Source organism: Chiloscyllium punctatum, chromosome 45 (assembly GCF_047496795.1).
Source record: "Chiloscyllium punctatum isolate Juve2018m chromosome 45, sChiPun1.3, whole genome shotgun sequence".
Lineage (NCBI taxonomy): Eukaryota > Metazoa > Chordata > Chondrichthyes > Orectolobiformes > Hemiscylliidae > Chiloscyllium > Chiloscyllium punctatum.
The window spans coordinates 41655520-41673298 of record NC_092783.1 but is presented as its reverse complement, the minus strand read 5'-3'; the positions used below and the strand labels follow the sequence as shown (position 1 = coordinate 41673298).

The window sequence follows — 17779 nt, the reverse complement described above, 5'->3', positions numbered from 1 at the left end:
CAAAAAACTCAATCATGTTTGTGAGACATGATTTCCCACTCACAAAGCCATGTTGACTATCCCTAATCAGTCCTTGCCTTTCCAAGTACATGTAAATCCTGTCCCTCGGGATTTCCTCCAACACTTGCCCACCACTGACTCAGGCTCACCAGTCTATAGTTCCCTGGCTTGTCCTTACCAACTTTCTTAAAGAATGGCATCACGTTAGCCAACCTCCAGTCTTCTGGTACCTCACCTGCAACTACCGATGATACAAATATCTCAGCAATCACTTCTCTAGCTTTCCACAGAGTTCTAGGGTACACCTGATCAGGTCCTGGGGATTTATCCACCTTTTATGCATTTCAAGACATCCAGCACTTCTTCCTCTGTAATATGGACTTTTTTCAAGATGTCACTATCTATTTCCCCTCATGACCTTCTCCACAGTAAACACTGATGCAAAATACTTGTTTAGTTTCCCCTCCCCCCCACCCACCCTGCCTCTTGTGGCTCCACACAGAGGCTGCCTTGCTGATCTTTGAGGGGCCCTATTTGCTTCGTAGTTACCCTTTTGTCCTTAATGTTTTCATAAAAAGACTTTGGATTCTCTTTAACCCTATTGCCAAAGCTGTCTCATGTTCCCTTTTTGCCCTCCTGATTTTCCTCTTAGTTATATTCCTACTGCCTTTGTAATCTTCTGAGGATTCACTCGATCTCTCCTGTCTATATTGACATATGCTTCCTTCTGTTTCTTAACCAAACCCTCAATTTCTTTAGTCGTCCAGCGTTCTCTACACCTACCAGCTTTGCCTTTCACCCTAACCGGAATATACTGTCTCTGGATTCTCATTATCTCATTTCTGGAGGCTTCCCATTTTCCAGCTGTCCCTTTACCTGCAAACATCTGCCCCCAATCAGCTTTTGAAAGTTCTTGACTAATAAGCGTCAAAATTGGCCTTCCTCCAATTTAGAACTTCAGCTTTTAGTTCTGGTCTATCCTTTTCCATCTATTTTAAGACATTTTAAGAATTATGGTCGTTGGCCCCTAAGTGCTCCCCCCCTGACACCTCAGTCACCTGCCCTGCCTTATTTCCCAAGAGTAGGTCAAGTTTTACACCTTCTCTTGTTGGTGCATCCACATACTGACTCAGAAATTTTTTTTGTCCACTGTTAACAAATTCCTCTCCATCTAAACCCTTAGCACTATGGCAGTCCCAGTCTATGTTTGGAAAGTTAAAATCCCAGGGTATCACCTTTCTTGAAAACAGTAGGACTGAGGAGTGACCTAATTGAACTTTTTTAAATAATGCAACATATTTGCTGGAGTTGACACAGAAAGATTGTTTCTGCTTGTGAGAAGAGCAAAGCTCGAGCTAGTGAACATAAAGTGGTTGGCAAGAAATCGAACAGGGAATTATAAAGAGTGGTGAGGATGTAGAATTTGTAACCAAAAAAAAGTAGTTGTGCTGAGTAGTACAGATGCATTTAAAGAGAGGTTATACAAGAAGGAAACATTAATAGGAACTTGTGCTAATGTACTAGAGGAAGGATACAAGGAGGCAAGGGCTGTTTGCACTGAAATGACACTACTTTGCTGTATATTTTGTACAGTTATGTATAATTTATCTTTTTATTAAGAGTATTGACAGGCAATTTTTTTATTGTTTCTAGGTTACTATGGTGAGGATTGTAAGGATGTTTGCACACTAAATCCTTGTGAACATCTATCTGTGTGTACCCGTAAACCCAGTTCTTCTCATGGTTACACTTGCGATTGCTCAGTGAATTATTTTGGACAATACTGTGAGACCAAGTAAGTAAGAGTCTGAGCTAAGGCCTCATCAAAACTGTACTCTTAAGGCCTAAGTATTGTGTAAGGCTGTTGTTTACTTGAAGAGTCATATTAAGTAATATGTCTAATTTGCGGATTCTGCATAATTCTAACAAGTCGATTAAGAGATGGTTAATGGGTGGTCATATCACAATAATATCAGAACACTTATAAATCTCTATTGTCCTTTGAACTTGCAGGACAATGTTTAAAGATTGAAAGTATTTTTGAAGTGTCTATTTAGTAAAGATAGAAATACGATTCTCCAGTCAAAATGGATTTCTTTATATGGTTTTGTTACTTTGAACCCCAATGAGATTGAAGGCACAGCTTAACAAATCAAATAGAGGGTGGAGCTTTCCCATTTCCAGCAGGAGACAACCTAACAGCTTATGAAAGTGAGAAAGCCCACTAGATCTTCCAGCAATAAAGCACTTGATAGGCTGTTGGAAGGCTTTCTGCTGGATTTAGGAACTGGGACAAGGAAGTCCCACCCCCAGAGGGCTGCCAGCCAATTAGAATGCTGTTTTGGAGGCGCTTGAGAAGGTTTGCAAAATAGGATTCACATGGAGTGAGAGAGTCGGGACAAGGGAATGGGGATTGGCTGTCAGTGCCCATTCCCTGTCTGAAGACCAGTCCTTGATTGATTGGAAAATGCTGAAATAATTGATGCCCAGGCGGGATGTAGTCCTTAAACGGTCATTAATTGATCTCTTGGGTGGGGGTGGAAGGAAAGTGATGCTTGGTTATTGCCACCCAAAACTTAATCAGGAGGGGTCAGAAACATGGCAGAGTTCTGGTACACCGCCAACTTACTTCAATAATTTCACAAGCCCAGAAAATACTACTCACTTGTGACAGTTTAAATCAAGCAAAGGCCATCAGTACAGACCTATCTACTGCATTTCCTTGATGCATTTTGCTTAATCTTGAATCCCAGGGAATTGAATCATAAATAGAAACCTGTAGGGCACAATCGAACCATTCTTCCAAAGAAAGTTTAATATTCCCCCCACTCACTAATCCCCTTATGGGATTTTATACAAAAAATATCATTGCTTGAATATCGATATTTTTGTTTCTCAAATGATAACAATATGAATATTTCACCAAATTTGCACTCTCCAATTACAGGATTGATCAGCCTTGTCCTAAAGGATGGTGGGGAAATCCTATGTGTGGACCCTGTAACTGTGATACAAGAACTGGATTTGATGTAGATTGTAACAAGACCTCTGGAGAATGCAGGTGCAAGGTGAGGAATACAAATTCAGCTGTTAAAGCGCAATAGTCTAACATACAGGGAATAACTTCACGTATCCATTTTTTTTGCATGCTAAATTTCCCCCAGTACCTTTAGCATGGAGTTTCAGTTCATTAACACTTAGCTACAGTGAAAATAATTATGTATGGATACAGCCCAACCTATTAAAATTTAAATTTAAAATAACCTTTTCAACTTCTTACATGCCCAGACCAAATGTTTGTCTGATTTTGAGCTGAATATTTGAAATTGACTGCCTTTTTCAAAAGGAAAACACTGCCCTGTGCACGCCAAGCTATAAGGGTTGGACATATGAGACTCATGGTGGTAATGTTTTGATCCGGAGTGTACACATCTAATGGCAATGTTTAAAAGAAAGGAAAAAGAGAAATTGTGGTACTAGCTAGCCCACACAGAAATGCACACATACCTGAATCCAGATAGCCTGGCACCCAAGGAAACTAATTTTGCCTCAAGCAGGCCTTGGATGCCTTTTTTCAGTACCTATCACATTCTTTGACAATGCAGCAATTTGACAGCAATATGCAGTCTAAATTGTGTTCATCTCTTAATGCGGGATTTGAAACCACTACCATCTAACTGAAGGTTAGAAGTCGGAGCAGTCACTTATGATTCAGATATTCTGAAGATAAACTAGTAAAGGTGAAACTGTTGAATCTTGTGGAGCGATTCCTCTAAACAAGGAAATTTTAGGAAATCAATTTGCAGGCCTAGTCATCACAAACCTATACATCAGTGTAATTAATGCAGTAGATTTTTCTGACAGGTGTTTCATGATACAGGATGAGAGCTATTTTCCCATTATTCTTTGTAGCTCTTCACACAATAGAGGAATATAAAATGGATTAAACTGAGCTTTAGGGCTTGCAAACAGTTCACAAAACTGAATATCAGTCCCTTCAGGCATGACTGGCAATAGTGGTGTTTGAAGTGTAATATCTGAGATTTTATTCTAGATTCATTGTTATACTGTTGGTCTTGTAGCACAAGCTAACATGTTCCATTCACTGATCCTTCTTGGAATGGGTAGCAGAGGTATCAGAATCATTCTAAAATAGAGACATCTTGCAACAGTCTAAGTAAGATAAATAAAGATTCCCAGAATTGTCAACACTCTGATGAAATTAATTTAAAAAGGGAGGATCAATGGAAGTTCAAAAGAAAACTTATTCCTGTCATTTCATTCCTTTTTATCTTTTTTTAGAATACATTTCCTCAGGAAGTGCAGTTAAATACACCACATCACCAGTAACACTAATTAAGTAGAATGTTGACAAATCATTCAAGAAAATATGTTTTTTAAACCATAAAATCCTTTGTTAACTTGTGAGTATGCATGATGAATGGTAAATATTTACACCTAAATAATTCCAAATACTTTATGAATGTATTGGTGTTGCAACTATTCATCCATTTATTTCCACCTTCAGAGTTATTTTGTGCATTCCTATATTTATTCAAGTAGCCATTTAGGGTGGTTAATTTTGAGAACTGGAAGATGCTTAGCAATTTTTAAGAAAATACTTTACATCACGCTAAGTACATTTCCTCCATCATATGTCAAATGAAGTGATAAATTAAATCTGTATAATATTCCAAGGGACTTTCACATTGTTATCAAGCAACATTTGACTTCAAGTTGCATTGGAAGATGAAAAGATTAATGACTTAAAAGCTTCAGAAGCATTTTTAAAGAAGAAAGAAGAGTTAGTGAGCCTGACTGATATGGAAGGAAATTTAGCAATTATGATCTTGACAGTTGAAAGTCATCCTACGACTGATCCAGATTTCCAGAGTGGGGGAAGGTGGATTGACAGCTACAATTTCTCACCTGTTCCTATCAGGAAGGAGGGAAGCTTTCCCAAATATTGGAAGGCTAGCTCCATCAGTGACTGATCATGCATGTTTCTTGTAGACATTTACGTGAGTGATGATATTGAATTATTGGAAACTGGTTAGCTGCCACTATTTGTGATATGTGCTCAAAATCTGGAGAGAAAATAAAGAAGAGGGGAAATATAGAAAGTTAATCAGTGTCTCTATTTGGCAATTTTGACTGCAAGTTATAAAATAATGTGTAATTTTATTTAGGAAAACCACTACAGACCTCCAGAAAGCAATGCCTGCTACCCTTGTGACTGTTACTCAACTGGTTCACTTGCTCGCTCCTGTGATATGGAGACAGGACAGTGTCAGTGTAAACCTGGTGTAATTGGAAGACAGTGCAACCGCTGTGACAATCCGTTTGCAGAAGTCTTCATCCAAGGGTGTGAAGGTATGTTTTGTACAACTAGATTTTATACCATAAGAATTTATATTAAAAATGCAGGATAAAATTGGGCAGCCGTTAGTCTTAGTTAATGTTCAGTGCTGGTGAAAATGTAGCTCCAGAGTTCTGCACCGTCTGGATTTTGAAATTTCCCTTGACATAATGAATTATGACCATTACAAAATGTGAAAAGTATCCCACATGTGAGTCATATATAATTTTGACAAGGACTGTTCTGGCTTCTGTGCTTAGTATCATATGTTACTTTGTAACAGGAGCTCTGTACTTGCTAATGGCCTTATGAAACTAAAACATAAAAACACTATTTTTTACTATACTGTTTAATGAACTGAATCCAATGAGATATCAACATGGATTTTTGGGTTAGCAGCTAACAGATGGTGCCATCATTTCTCCAAAGACGTTTTGTAAATTTTGAACTCAACCTTCTGTGATTTGAAAGCTTTTTCAGCACAGCATCTTCCACAGAAATATGTCACCAATGTAAGTGAGGCAAAAACCTGTGTCTCTTAAACCAGCTCAATAAAGATTTTTTTTAACAAATATGCAAAATCTGAATTAAGGTGCAAGATAGAATACTTAATGCCAAAAATGAACAAAAATGAAATAAAATTGTATAACAGATTAACAACAAAAGAAGTTCGAACAAAGAGAAAGGAAAAGGTCTTTTAAAAATTGCTTATTTTATTTTAAAAACGCTCCACAACTAGTTAAAAACTGAAAGAATGCAGCTTGTAGATGTTATTTTCAGTGCTAGAGAGGTTGTCGTGAGGTAATTGGAAGTTGTCACATTATTAAAAATTATTTACACTGAAGTGGACAGACACAACCTTTTCTGTTATCTTGTTGGGGGTATCTATCATTTTTTAGCTTAACCTCATGCACTTCCAAGTAACTTGATGCTGAGTCTCTGAGCAAAACCTCTGAAGGAGCAGAACCATAGCGAACACATACTGGTTTCTAATTTGAAACTGCTCATGTGCAGTTCTCAGATGTTACTATGTAATTAACACATAGCATTAAGTGTTAATAGGCTGACTATTATTTATGACATATAATCTGAGTCATTTCCTATATTCTATTGATTTAAAGTTTTAAAACTGAGTCCTGAAATAGCTATGCGTTTCCCCAAGCCCAGTGTTTTAATGGACAAGTTTACTGCTTGGTGGAGAATTGAACTATGTACATGCATATGAATTAAGCAAGGAGACACTTTTTTCAGCCCACTCGAGACCACTGCATCATTCACTAAGATTGTGGCTAATCTGTTTGTGTTTTGAATTCCACATTGCCATCTCTCCCTGATAACTTTTGATTCCTTTTGCTGACAAGAACCAATTAACTTCAACTTAAAATCATTCAATAACCACGTCCATTAACTTCGAAGATTGCAATTTCCAAAATCCTCCTCTCTGACCTAAAAGGACAATCCTTAATTTATAAACAGTGCCCTTTGTTCTAGACTCACTTTGTCAAGATCATTCAGGATGCTTCAATTGAGTCACCCATCGCTTCTTTAAACTCCAATGGCAACCAATTCAGTCTGTTCAACCTATCCTCATAAGTCAACTTGCTCATTCCAGGTATCAATCTAGTATAAACCTTCCCTGAACTGCCTCCAATGCATTTTGAACAGGAGATAAAAATTGCATACAATAATTTGAGATGTGCTCTCACCAATGGTTTGCGTACTGAAGGTTAACATCCTTGCTTACAGGTTCATCTCATAAAAAAAGACAGCATTTCATTGGCCTCCTTAGTTACTTGCTGTAACTAAACACTAACATTTTATGACTTGTGTACCATATTACCTGGACCCCTCTGTACCTTGGAATTCTGCTGTCATTCTCTGCTTAAGTAATACTCATTATTTTTGCTGCCAAAGTGAACAAGTTCACATTTTTCCATATTATACTCCATCTACTAGATTTTCCCCAAACACTTGACCTACTGATATACATCTGCAACCTCTTTCTGTCCTCTTTATATTTTCTGTCCTAAATATTTCTGCATTAATTGTAATTCTTTCTCTTGTTATCTAAATTATTAATATAAATTTTTAAAAGCTGAGGCTTCAGCACAGACTCCTGCCAGACTCAACTCCTCAAATTCGACTGATCACAAAAAGACCCATTTATGCACACTCTGTTTTTTGCTTGCTAATTAATCGATCCATGCTGATCTGCTACCCCTATACCGTGAGCTCCTGTTTTGCATAATAACCTTTTCTGTGACACTTTGTCAAATATCTTCTGGAAATCCAAGTACAGTACGTCTATGGTCTCCCCTTTATCCAATATGCATGTTCCTCCTTCAAAACGTGGTTCTCTTTCACAAAACTCAGGCTCAAACTGCTCAGCTATAACTCAATGACTGATTCAAACACCTTTTTATAGCCATCAAGCTAAGTGGCCTATAATCTGTTTTCTGCCCTTCCCCCTTTCTTGAATAGTTATATTTGCTACTTTTGAGTCTGATGGAACCTTTCCATAACCTAGTGATTTTTGGAAAATTAACACCTTCACATCTATTGCCTCATCAGCCAACTCTTTTAAGATTCTAGGATGAAGTTCATCAGAATATAGAAACTTGTCAGCCTGGAACTCCAAGAATTTGCTCATTACCACTTCCTTCATGACAGCAACTTCTAGATATAGAAATGGCTGATCTGATTGCAAACTCTACTCCATATTCCAGTCTAGTCACAAGAACCTTTCATTTCCTTACTTTCAAATAATCTATCTACTTCTGCCTTAAAAATGTTCAAAGACTGCTTCACCAACTCTTGGGGAAGAGAGTTCCAAAGACTGATGACCCATTGAGCAAAACATTCTTCTTAATTCCTCTTCGTCTTACTTAGCAATCCCTTATTTTGAAAGTTATTTTTTCTTAGTTGCTTTGAGCAAGGTGAGGTTGCTAGTTACACATAATTCAGAGCTACTTGATGACATGGAATTAAGGCTCTATTTTACAAATCTGCATAACCAGATAAAAAGATGGTAGAACTAAAGTTTGAAAAATAACTTTAAAATGATGTCATAATATTTAACAATAACTTGAGTTTATATAACATCCATATTATAGTAAAATGTAACAAGATGTTTCATAGGAACATTATAAAATAACATTTGACATTCAACAACATCAGATACTAGCTTAAATAACCACAAGTTTGCACAAAGCATTGGAGAAGTAGCAAAGCAAATCAGGAACTTACTACAAAGTTAAAGTTGATGCTTCCCTACTGGTCATTATTGAATCTGATGTGAGTTATGAATATTACTCAGAGATGTTAAGATAATAGTTTTATTGAATGCTTATGATGATGTTCTCAGCTGTTTGAGCAGCAATTCATTTGTGCATTCGAAGGTACTCTTCAGAAGTGTTTACGCAATGTTCAATAACTAGTTTTAACATTTAAATATTTGAAATATAATTACAACAATGCATAACTGACAGGAATGATAATTTACTTAGTATATTACTGGAACAAACCCAAAATCTTGGTTGTATGTCGGTTTTACACAGAAACACCAGTCTAGATTTATACTTACCTACATTCAGAAGTTTTTTATGAAAGTAATTAACCGATATGATGGAGAAGTAATTTATTTTTGGTGTCACTAGAGGTTTAACAGTATCCTGCATTTTTCATGTATTTATTTTTCCTCCAGTGATTTATGACAGTTGTCCACGAGCTATGGAGGCAGAGATCTGGTGGCCCAGAACTAAGTTTGGACTCCCCGCTGCAGTACCTTGTCCCAGAGGATCAATGGGTAATGCTATTACAGTTTCATAAGTCTTCAAAATATTTCCTTGTTAATTAGCCGGAACAGTTTAATCTGACTCAGTTGTTGACACATTGTAAGGAAGTAGTATAATGCCACAGGAGGTGAGGAATGGCTTTTACTGAAGCTGCCAGTGATTGCTGAGCTCCTTGGCTTTTTTTATATTTCAGCTGGCTTTCTAATTGTATGAGTAAAGAGGGATATTCTCTCTGAAGTTTAAAAAAAATGCAGCCTAACTGACTGAGGACGGAACTTCAAAACTATGCGTAAACAGGGAATTTCTTCATCCCTTCTCTCACTCATGCTCTAACTTGTGGCAGGAAGCTCAATTTCCATGTGTAAACAAGAGACTTTGTCAGAATGGCAGTGCAAGTCAAGGCAGGAGTGTAGGAGAAACTTCTGTAATGACCCACATACAGACCAATGACCTGTAAAGAAAGGAATTCCCCAACCACCCCAATGGACAATGTTCCACCTCCAACACTCTTCTAAGTAATGCATTCCAAATCCTATCAATTCTGAGTAAAGAAGCTTCTCCTCATCACACTCCTAGCTCACTTACTAACAATATTGAACTTGTGACCCCCTTGTTAGTGACATAGCAAGTAGTGGAAACAGGATGTCTTTCTCTACCCCATCAATATTTTTTTGAACACTTCAATAAGGTCAACTCTTAATTGTCTTTGTTACAAGGAGAATAATCCCAAACTCTCTAATCTTTCCTTTTATCTAAACTTCCTTATTCCTGGTATCATTCTCGTAAAATCTCCTATGCACTCTCTTCAGAGCTTTACCATCCTTCTTTAAATAAGATGCCTCGAACTGAACCCAATACTCGAAATATGATCTGACCAACCACTTCTTTGTTTTTATATTCTATGTATCTCTTCAGAAATACACCAATCCTATAAGCCTTCTTAATAACTGTTTGAACTTGCCTGTCCTCATTCAGAGAATTAGGCATGTAAACCCTGAAGTCTCTCTGCTAATATACTCCCCTCAAAGTTGTTTCTCCAGATATGTCCTTTTCACAAAAGGCAAACGAAACCCAAACCAGCAAATTACTGCTTTATCTATTCTCCATCATTAACAGAAGAATCTAAAGAGTCACCCTCAGTGCCATCAAATGGTGCTTACACAGTAATCACCTGCTTTTCATTGTTCAGTTTGGATCCTGCCAGGGCCATTCAGCTCCTGATCTTGCTCTAACCTTAGTTCAAAAATGGACAGAAGAGGAAGCATAAGAGATGGAACGAGCATGACTGCTCTTAACATCAAAGCAACATTTGGCTGAATTTAGCATCATGGGGTCCTAGCAATAATGAGAATACCACCACCTGCACTCTTCAAGCCACTCAGCATCCTGATTCGGAAATATAATGCCATTCTTTCATTGTTGGTTAGGTCAATGTCTAAGGCTCCCTTTCTAACAGTTCTATGGGTGTTCCTACACTCCAAGACCAGCAGTGTTTCAAGAAGGCATCCCACCAGAACCTTTTGAAGGGCAGTTAGGGATGGACAATAAATGCAGGCCTAGCCAGCAATGCCCACAAACCATGTATGAACACATAAAAAGTCTTCAGTGTCTCTACATAAGTCTGTTTATTTAAGGTTTTGCTGAGGAAGCAGTAAATGATACCTGCTTATCTTGTTTTGTGTATTGTAGTTGCTAAGTTGCATAGGTCTCTGCCTGTTCACTTGTGTGTATTTGTATGAGATTTTTACAGCAAAACGTTGTATTGTATGTCGGGTTGAATTTCTTCCTTTAGAAAGAATCACTATTGAAATCAAAAGTGAGAATTGTTTGTTGATTGAACACCACCCGTCAGTTTTCTTAACGAACAAAGCTGGGTGCATTGGTCATGACCTCAACCCCCATCCCCACCTTCTCAGTAGGTAGAACATCAAATCAAAACTAGGCTAAAATAAAGAGCTGCAGATGCTGTAAATCTGAAACAAAAGCAGAAATTGCTGTGGAAACTCAACAGGTCTGGCAACATCTGTGGATAGAAAACTGATTTAAAGTTTCAATTCCATTTCTGAAGAAGGATCTCTTGACTCAAAACGTTAACTCTGCTTTTTGTCCATTGATGCTGCCAAATCTGCTGAGTTTCTCCAGCAATTTGTGTTTTTGTAAACCACAACAAGGAACAGTAGTAGGCAATTCAGCCCCTTGTGCCTGCTCCGCCATTTAATATAATTGTGACTGATCTCACTTTGAACTCAATTCCACTTTCCTGCCTGCTGTTCCTAACCCTTTAATATATTAATAATTAAAATCTGTCTATCTCCTCATTAAATTATTCCATGTCTCAGCATCCATTGCACTCTGGATTGGTGAATTCCACTGATTCAGAGTCATTTGAGAGAATTAATTCCTCCTCATCTCTGTTTTAAATCTGCCACCCATCAGCCTAAAATTATGACCTCTCTTTCTAGATTGGCCCACAAGGGGAAACATCTACTCTGCATCAACTTTGTCAATCCTCTTTAACACCTTCTATACTTCAATCAGATATCCTGTCATTTTTCTAAACTCAAGTGAGCTAGTCCCAAACTGCTCAATTTTTCCTCAGTGGACGAGCCTTTTATGTCTCGAATTAATATAGTGAACCTTCTCTGACATGCTCTAATGTAATTATATCCTTTCTCAAGTAAAGATTCCAAAACTCTATATAGTCTCACCAATGCCTTGCACAATAAGAACACTTTCCTACTTTCATACTCTATTCCATTTGCTGTCCTTGTTACCTGCTTTACTTGCATACTAGCTCCTGCAATTCATGCAGCAGGACACCCACGTCACTCTGCATCTCTCCATTTATTCTTCCAAACAAAACAGACAGTGACACACTTATCCACATGAAACTCCACCTGCCAAATGTCAATTGCGAGGCCATTGACTTAAACAAAGGCTACTCACTGCGATTGTACACCAGAGCCAGCCTGTATGAGATAATGGTGAGACCCCCTTCCCCCTAAAGAACGTCTGTCTTTCTCATTTGAGATGTAAAGGAGCAGGCTGGCATCTTTCATTCTGTTCGCCCAAGCTGCACCTATTGTGGTGATAAGATGACTATTAATTGGCTAGTTTTGGGGACCTCAATAGTTGTTGAGCCATCAAGTTGGCTGATATCTTGCCTATTCACGATATTACAGAGGGCAGAGTTCAGGAGTGAGCGGGAAGATGGTGCGGATAGTTGCATACCTTATTTTACACAGGATCAGAGAATCCCTACAGTGTTGAAGCAGGTATTCAGAGCATGGAGTCCACACACACTCTCCGAAGAGCATCCCCTAACCCTATAACTAGAAACCTACATATCCCATGGTTAATCCAGTTAACCTACACGTGCTTGGACACTATGGGCAATTTACCATAGCCAATCCACCTAACCTGTACATCTATGAACTGTGACCGGAAATCAAAGCACCCAGAGGAAACCCACACAGACATTGGAAGAATGTGCAAACTCCACAAAGTCAGTGAGTCGCCCAAGGGTGGAATCAAACCTGCGTTCCTGGCACTGTGAAGTAGTAATGCTAACCTCTGAGACATCTGCAAATATCCCTGCTCTGAGCATGAGGGAGATGTGGGGGCAAGGTTGTGGTGGTGTAAAGTTTGCACTAACAACACACTCCTCCCCTCCCATCCCACTCCACCTCCCAAAATATCTTTCAAAATTACCAATCTATTGTTGATACAATCCCTTCCATTGGCAGTTATGTGTTTTACGTGTTCCGTGACTCTTTGCTATATTTTACTGAAACAAATGGAGAGGCATCTGGAGTCAAAACATCGAAGTTGGGAATATAAATTTTAAAAATACAAATTATATCTAGCTACGCTTGGGGAAAACCACAAAGGTCATCTGCTATATTTGATTCCATCCAATAGATAATGTCTCCTTGAAGTGATTCAGTTCCTCCAAGTCAATTATGTGTATGAGTTATTCCACATAATAGTTTTCATAACACCTCTCCTTGAGCCAAAAACTGTACTTGGTCGTCGCTGAGAATGTATATCCTTTTGTTTTATACAGGAACAGGAATTCGACATTGTGATGAACACAGGGGCTGGCTCCCTCCTGATCTCTTTAATTGTACCACCAATGTTTTTGTAGAGCTGAAAACCTTTGTAAGTTTCATTCAGAGAACTTAATTTATAAGGTTGCAGTGAATAAAATGCTGAGGTTTATTGGTTCCTTTTCATGATCTTGAACGGTTTTCATGTTTCCATGTCTAGTACATTTCTTTCGGAAAACTTAACAGGAGGCAACAGAGGAACTCCTGAAATTATAGTTGCAGTTTTCTGAAAATCACTAAGCCTCGATGCGATCCTAGTTTAGTGCTCTCATTAACTGATGGAATGGAAATCTGTAAGCATAAATTTCCAGGCAGCCATTTATCTTCTGTGAGTGACAAAATGAAGGGCAATTTTAAGATTATAACAGGTAATTTGATCATGTTATGCAAATACTTATTATGACTAGACTCAACCTGATATACATTCATCTATAATTAATGCTTTGTCCCTGTTGGTTGGGAGAAGGTGAAAGGAAATGTGAGATGTCAGGATGACCAGATTAGAAACTTCATATTCATAGTATTCTTAGAAGTAAAATATGTTAATTACATTTTTTTTTGTTGGTGTTTAGATTTTTTTTCTGAAACACTCAATGAGGAGGGCACAATTTGTTATTTTAGACTCAATTCCAATTGCTGAACCCTTCTAATTTATTGCATAACTCTTATTTTTTTCTCTTTTAGCAATTGTAGTTAAAGTCCTGCTGACAACTTAATCCAATAATGACTTTGGAAAGACTTCACATTAAGCTTTCCTTTAACCTAAAAAATAGCACTGGTCTCTGAAATTTAGTAACAGAAATATCCCTAATTGTATGATTGTTGAGAGCTTCAGCCACTTACTCAGAATGTGTCTTTTATGCAGGCTGATAAATTGAAACGGAATGAGACTTTGCTGGACATGGAAAAATCCAAGAAAATTGCCCTCATGTTGCGGAATGCTACCCAGCACACAGATGAATATTTCGGTAGTGATGTCAAGATCGCGTACCATGTGACCTCAAAAATCTTAGAATTTGAGAACACACAGCGGGGATTTGACTTGGCTGCAACCCAGGAAGTCCAGTTCACAGAGGTAAAGGAGCTGCAGAGCACCAAAAGTTCCTAATGCAGTTCATGGAACTTTGATCCATTCAGTGCCAGGAGTGTAGTCACTTTACATCATCAAGTATTGAGACCTACAAAACACCTGATATGTTAGGATTCTTCATATTGCGCTCCCCAAATAATCATAGTGCATAAGCTAGCAAGTGGGCCTTTTCTCATGGAAAGTGATTCTTCTGAAAGAGTTAATGTTGGAAAGTTCAATCCAATCTGATGATGTCATGCAGCCACGGTGGGAAAAAGAGGAGTCTAAACCAAGATCCCAGTGGAGACACCTGTATCATCAGTAACTTTGATTTATGATTGTCACATGTACTAAGGTCAGTGAAAGGTATCGTTTTGCATACTATCCAGGCAAATCACACCCTACGTAAGTGCATCAGGGTAATAGAACAGAGTGCAGAATATAGTGTTACAGATAGAGAGAAGATGCAGAGAAAGGTCGACTTTAATATATTAGATTAGATTTCCTACAGTATGGAAACAGGCCCTTCAGCCCAACAAGTCCACACTGACCCTCTGAAGAGTAACCCGCCCAGACCTATTCCCCTACTCTATATTTACCCCTGACCAATGCACCTAACACTATCGGCAATTTAACATGGCCAGTTCACCTGACCAGCACATCTTTGAATTGTGGGAGGAAACTGGAGCACCCAGAGGAAACACAGAGAAGGGGAAGAACATGCAAAACTCCACACAAGACAGTCGCCTAAGGCAGAAATCGAACCAGGGTCCCAGGCACTGTGAGGGATCAGTGCTAACCACTGAGCCACCATGCCATCTTATGTCCATTCAACCCACTGATCACAGTGGGGAAGAAGCTGTTCTTGAATCTATTGGTATGTGTTTGCAAACCTTTGTATCCTCTGCCCAATGCAAGAGGGTGAAAGAGAGTATAATTAGGCTGGGAGGGTTTTTTGATATGTTGGCTGTTTTCCTGAGGCAGTGGGAAGTATAGACTGAATTAATGGATGTAACTCCTGAAGTCTGAATTATTAGGTCTTGCTAATCAATGTACCTTGTTTATTGCACAATGACAGTTGGTACATCTTATTAATTCGAGTGCTGAGCTCCTTAAGGCACACTGCTGGTTCCCCATCTAATAATGCTAATCAAATAGGTATGTAACCCAGTATAGCAAGAAGTGGGTGACACGGTTACTCAGTGGTTAGCACTGCTTCCCCACAGTACAAAGGGCATGGTTCAATTCCAGTGCTGGTTGACTGTGCAGAGTTTGCACATTCTCCCCATACCTGTGTGGGTTTCCTCCAGGTGCTCTAGTTTCCTCCCATACTCCAAAGATGTGCAGGTTAGGTAGATTGGCCCTGGTAAATGGTCCCATAGTGTTCGGGAATAAGTGGTCTACATGAGTTAGCCATGATAAGTAAGGAGTTACAAGAATAGAGTGGGGCCTGGTTCTTGGTGAATGCTCCTTAGAGGGTCAGTGCAGACTCGATAGGCCAAATGGCCTCTTTCCACATTGTAGGGATTCTCTGATTCTGTGGTAGCAGCATACACCCCAATCATTAACTGATAGTGGTTGGTTCCACAAAATAAATAATATTATTAAATTCACAATTACTGATAGAAACAAGGGGCAGATTTCAAGGCACGTTTGGGTAGAGTAGCAAACACTTCACAATTTCTAGCAGGTGCTGAAAGGGAGACATTTCAATGAATGGGATGCATTATTCATTGACCATGCCCTCTGGAGATGGCATGTGTCATTGCAGTTCTTCATCTCCAATACACAAGGAATAAAGTAAACATTTGTGTTAGTAATTTCAAAACAAAGGAATCAGTCACTGCTTTAAAAGTAATCTGTAGTTCTGAACTGGTTAGTGGCAACTAGTCATCTTAATCTAAAATCTTAGTACTCTCTAAGCATGTCATGTACAAATATTTAAATTAGCAGATCTTGCCAATATTTGGCCTAACTATCTTTTGAAATCTCATTGTTATGGAGATTGACAGTATATGCTGCTAGTCTTAATTGTGTACTTTCAGTGGTCAATTATCGCAGGCATGCCATTTACATTGTACTTTTGCAGAACATGAAACCTTGAACAAGTAATCATTTTTGTTAAGACATTTTTTGTTAATTTTGGAGTCACTTATTTACATTTGCTTTGAAAAGTTTGAAAACTGATTTGCTTTATCTGTATTTTGCAATTATTACTGTAAACAAAAAAATTAAAGATTTGGTGATCAAACTGATCTCCAAATGAGTGTGCAATTTTTCAGCTTACTATCCTAACATGAAAAACATCTAAATTCATTCTTTGCCTGGTTTTTACCAAGTTGACCTTTCACCAGTTTAGTTTGTTCCCTGTTTAGTCATTCCTGCAGCAAAAGGAATATCAGTATCCAGGTCTTTTGCAATGCTTTATCTGGTTGGCACCAGAAAGCAAGACAATGGTATGGAATAGTTCATCATCTGATCTTATACATGTTTCCCCAAGTTGTAATAGAGGGACCCTCTGATAGTAAGAGCAATATGAATCATTAACAATGTAATTTCAAATGCCTGTATGGAGATTTCACCACACTTTTGGGAAAGTCACACTGGCACAACTGAAGTGAAGTGAATTTACCAGGTTAGGTGTCTCATTACATAGTAGCATAATAGCAAAGGTCTCTGCAGCAATATAAGCTCAATTATACCAACTAGGATTTAAGAGACTATTTGATCAATTATAATTTGCTAAATGAAGAAAGGCCTTTATCTTTTAAAGAGAGCCATCCTGTTTTGAATTTTTGATTAATTACCTATGGCAATCAAGAAATTTTGCATAACCCCTATCAGTAGATTCAGCAGATGGATGAAGCTGACAAAGATATTGATTGCATATGTTATGTGGAGGAAATCAAAGATTTCTTGCTTATTCAAACTTAACTAACTTATTAATAAAACCATTTATTTTGTTTTGTTACATTTGCAGAACCTTATTAAAGTTGGAAGTGCAATTCTTGATGTCAGTAACAAGAAGCACTGGGACATAATCCAGCAATCAGATGGAGGAACTGCACACTTGCTAAAGCACTATGAAGATTATGCAAATGCTCTGGCACAAAACATGAGAAAAACCTACCTCACCCCCTTCACCATTGTCACACCCAATATTGGTGAGCAGTATAGAGACTGGAGTATGAGCAGCCTTGAGCTAGCAACATGTAGTACCTTCTGGAATATATTACTTCTTTCATTCCAAGTGATTTGCAAACTGTATCATATGCACTGTGCTCTTTCATCAACTTTATTGTTGGCTACACCAATCACACTGTTCCTGTAATTAGGGCTCCAGTGATATGTTTAACCTTTTAAAAACTGAATTTCAAAAATTCTTGTTCTTTTTACAATATGTCATGGATTTCACCTTCAAAAGTCATTAGAAACTAAACTTTCTGTC

The 17779-nt window shown here is 38.2% G+C and overlaps 1 protein-coding gene across 4 annotated transcripts in view; it reads left to right on the top strand.

Moving 5' to 3' along the window:
* celsr2 (cadherin, EGF LAG seven-pass G-type receptor 2) overlaps positions 1–17779 on the top strand; it is a 327026-nt gene that overhangs the window by 266986 nt on the left and 42261 nt on the right. For all 4 annotated transcript variants that reach the window (XM_072563587.1, XM_072563585.1, XM_072563586.1 and 1 more), the window contains exons 13-19: positions 1654–1795; positions 2948–3068; positions 5190–5373; positions 9063–9164; positions 13220–13314; positions 14128–14337; positions 17312–17495. In XM_072563587.1, the coding sequence (XP_072419688.1) occupies positions 1654–1795; positions 2948–3068; positions 5190–5373; positions 9063–9164; positions 13220–13314; positions 14128–14337; positions 17312–17495 (1038 nt within the window). The remainder of the gene's footprint in view (positions 1–1653; positions 1796–2947; positions 3069–5189; positions 5374–9062; positions 9165–13219; positions 13315–14127; positions 14338–17311; positions 17496–17779) is intronic.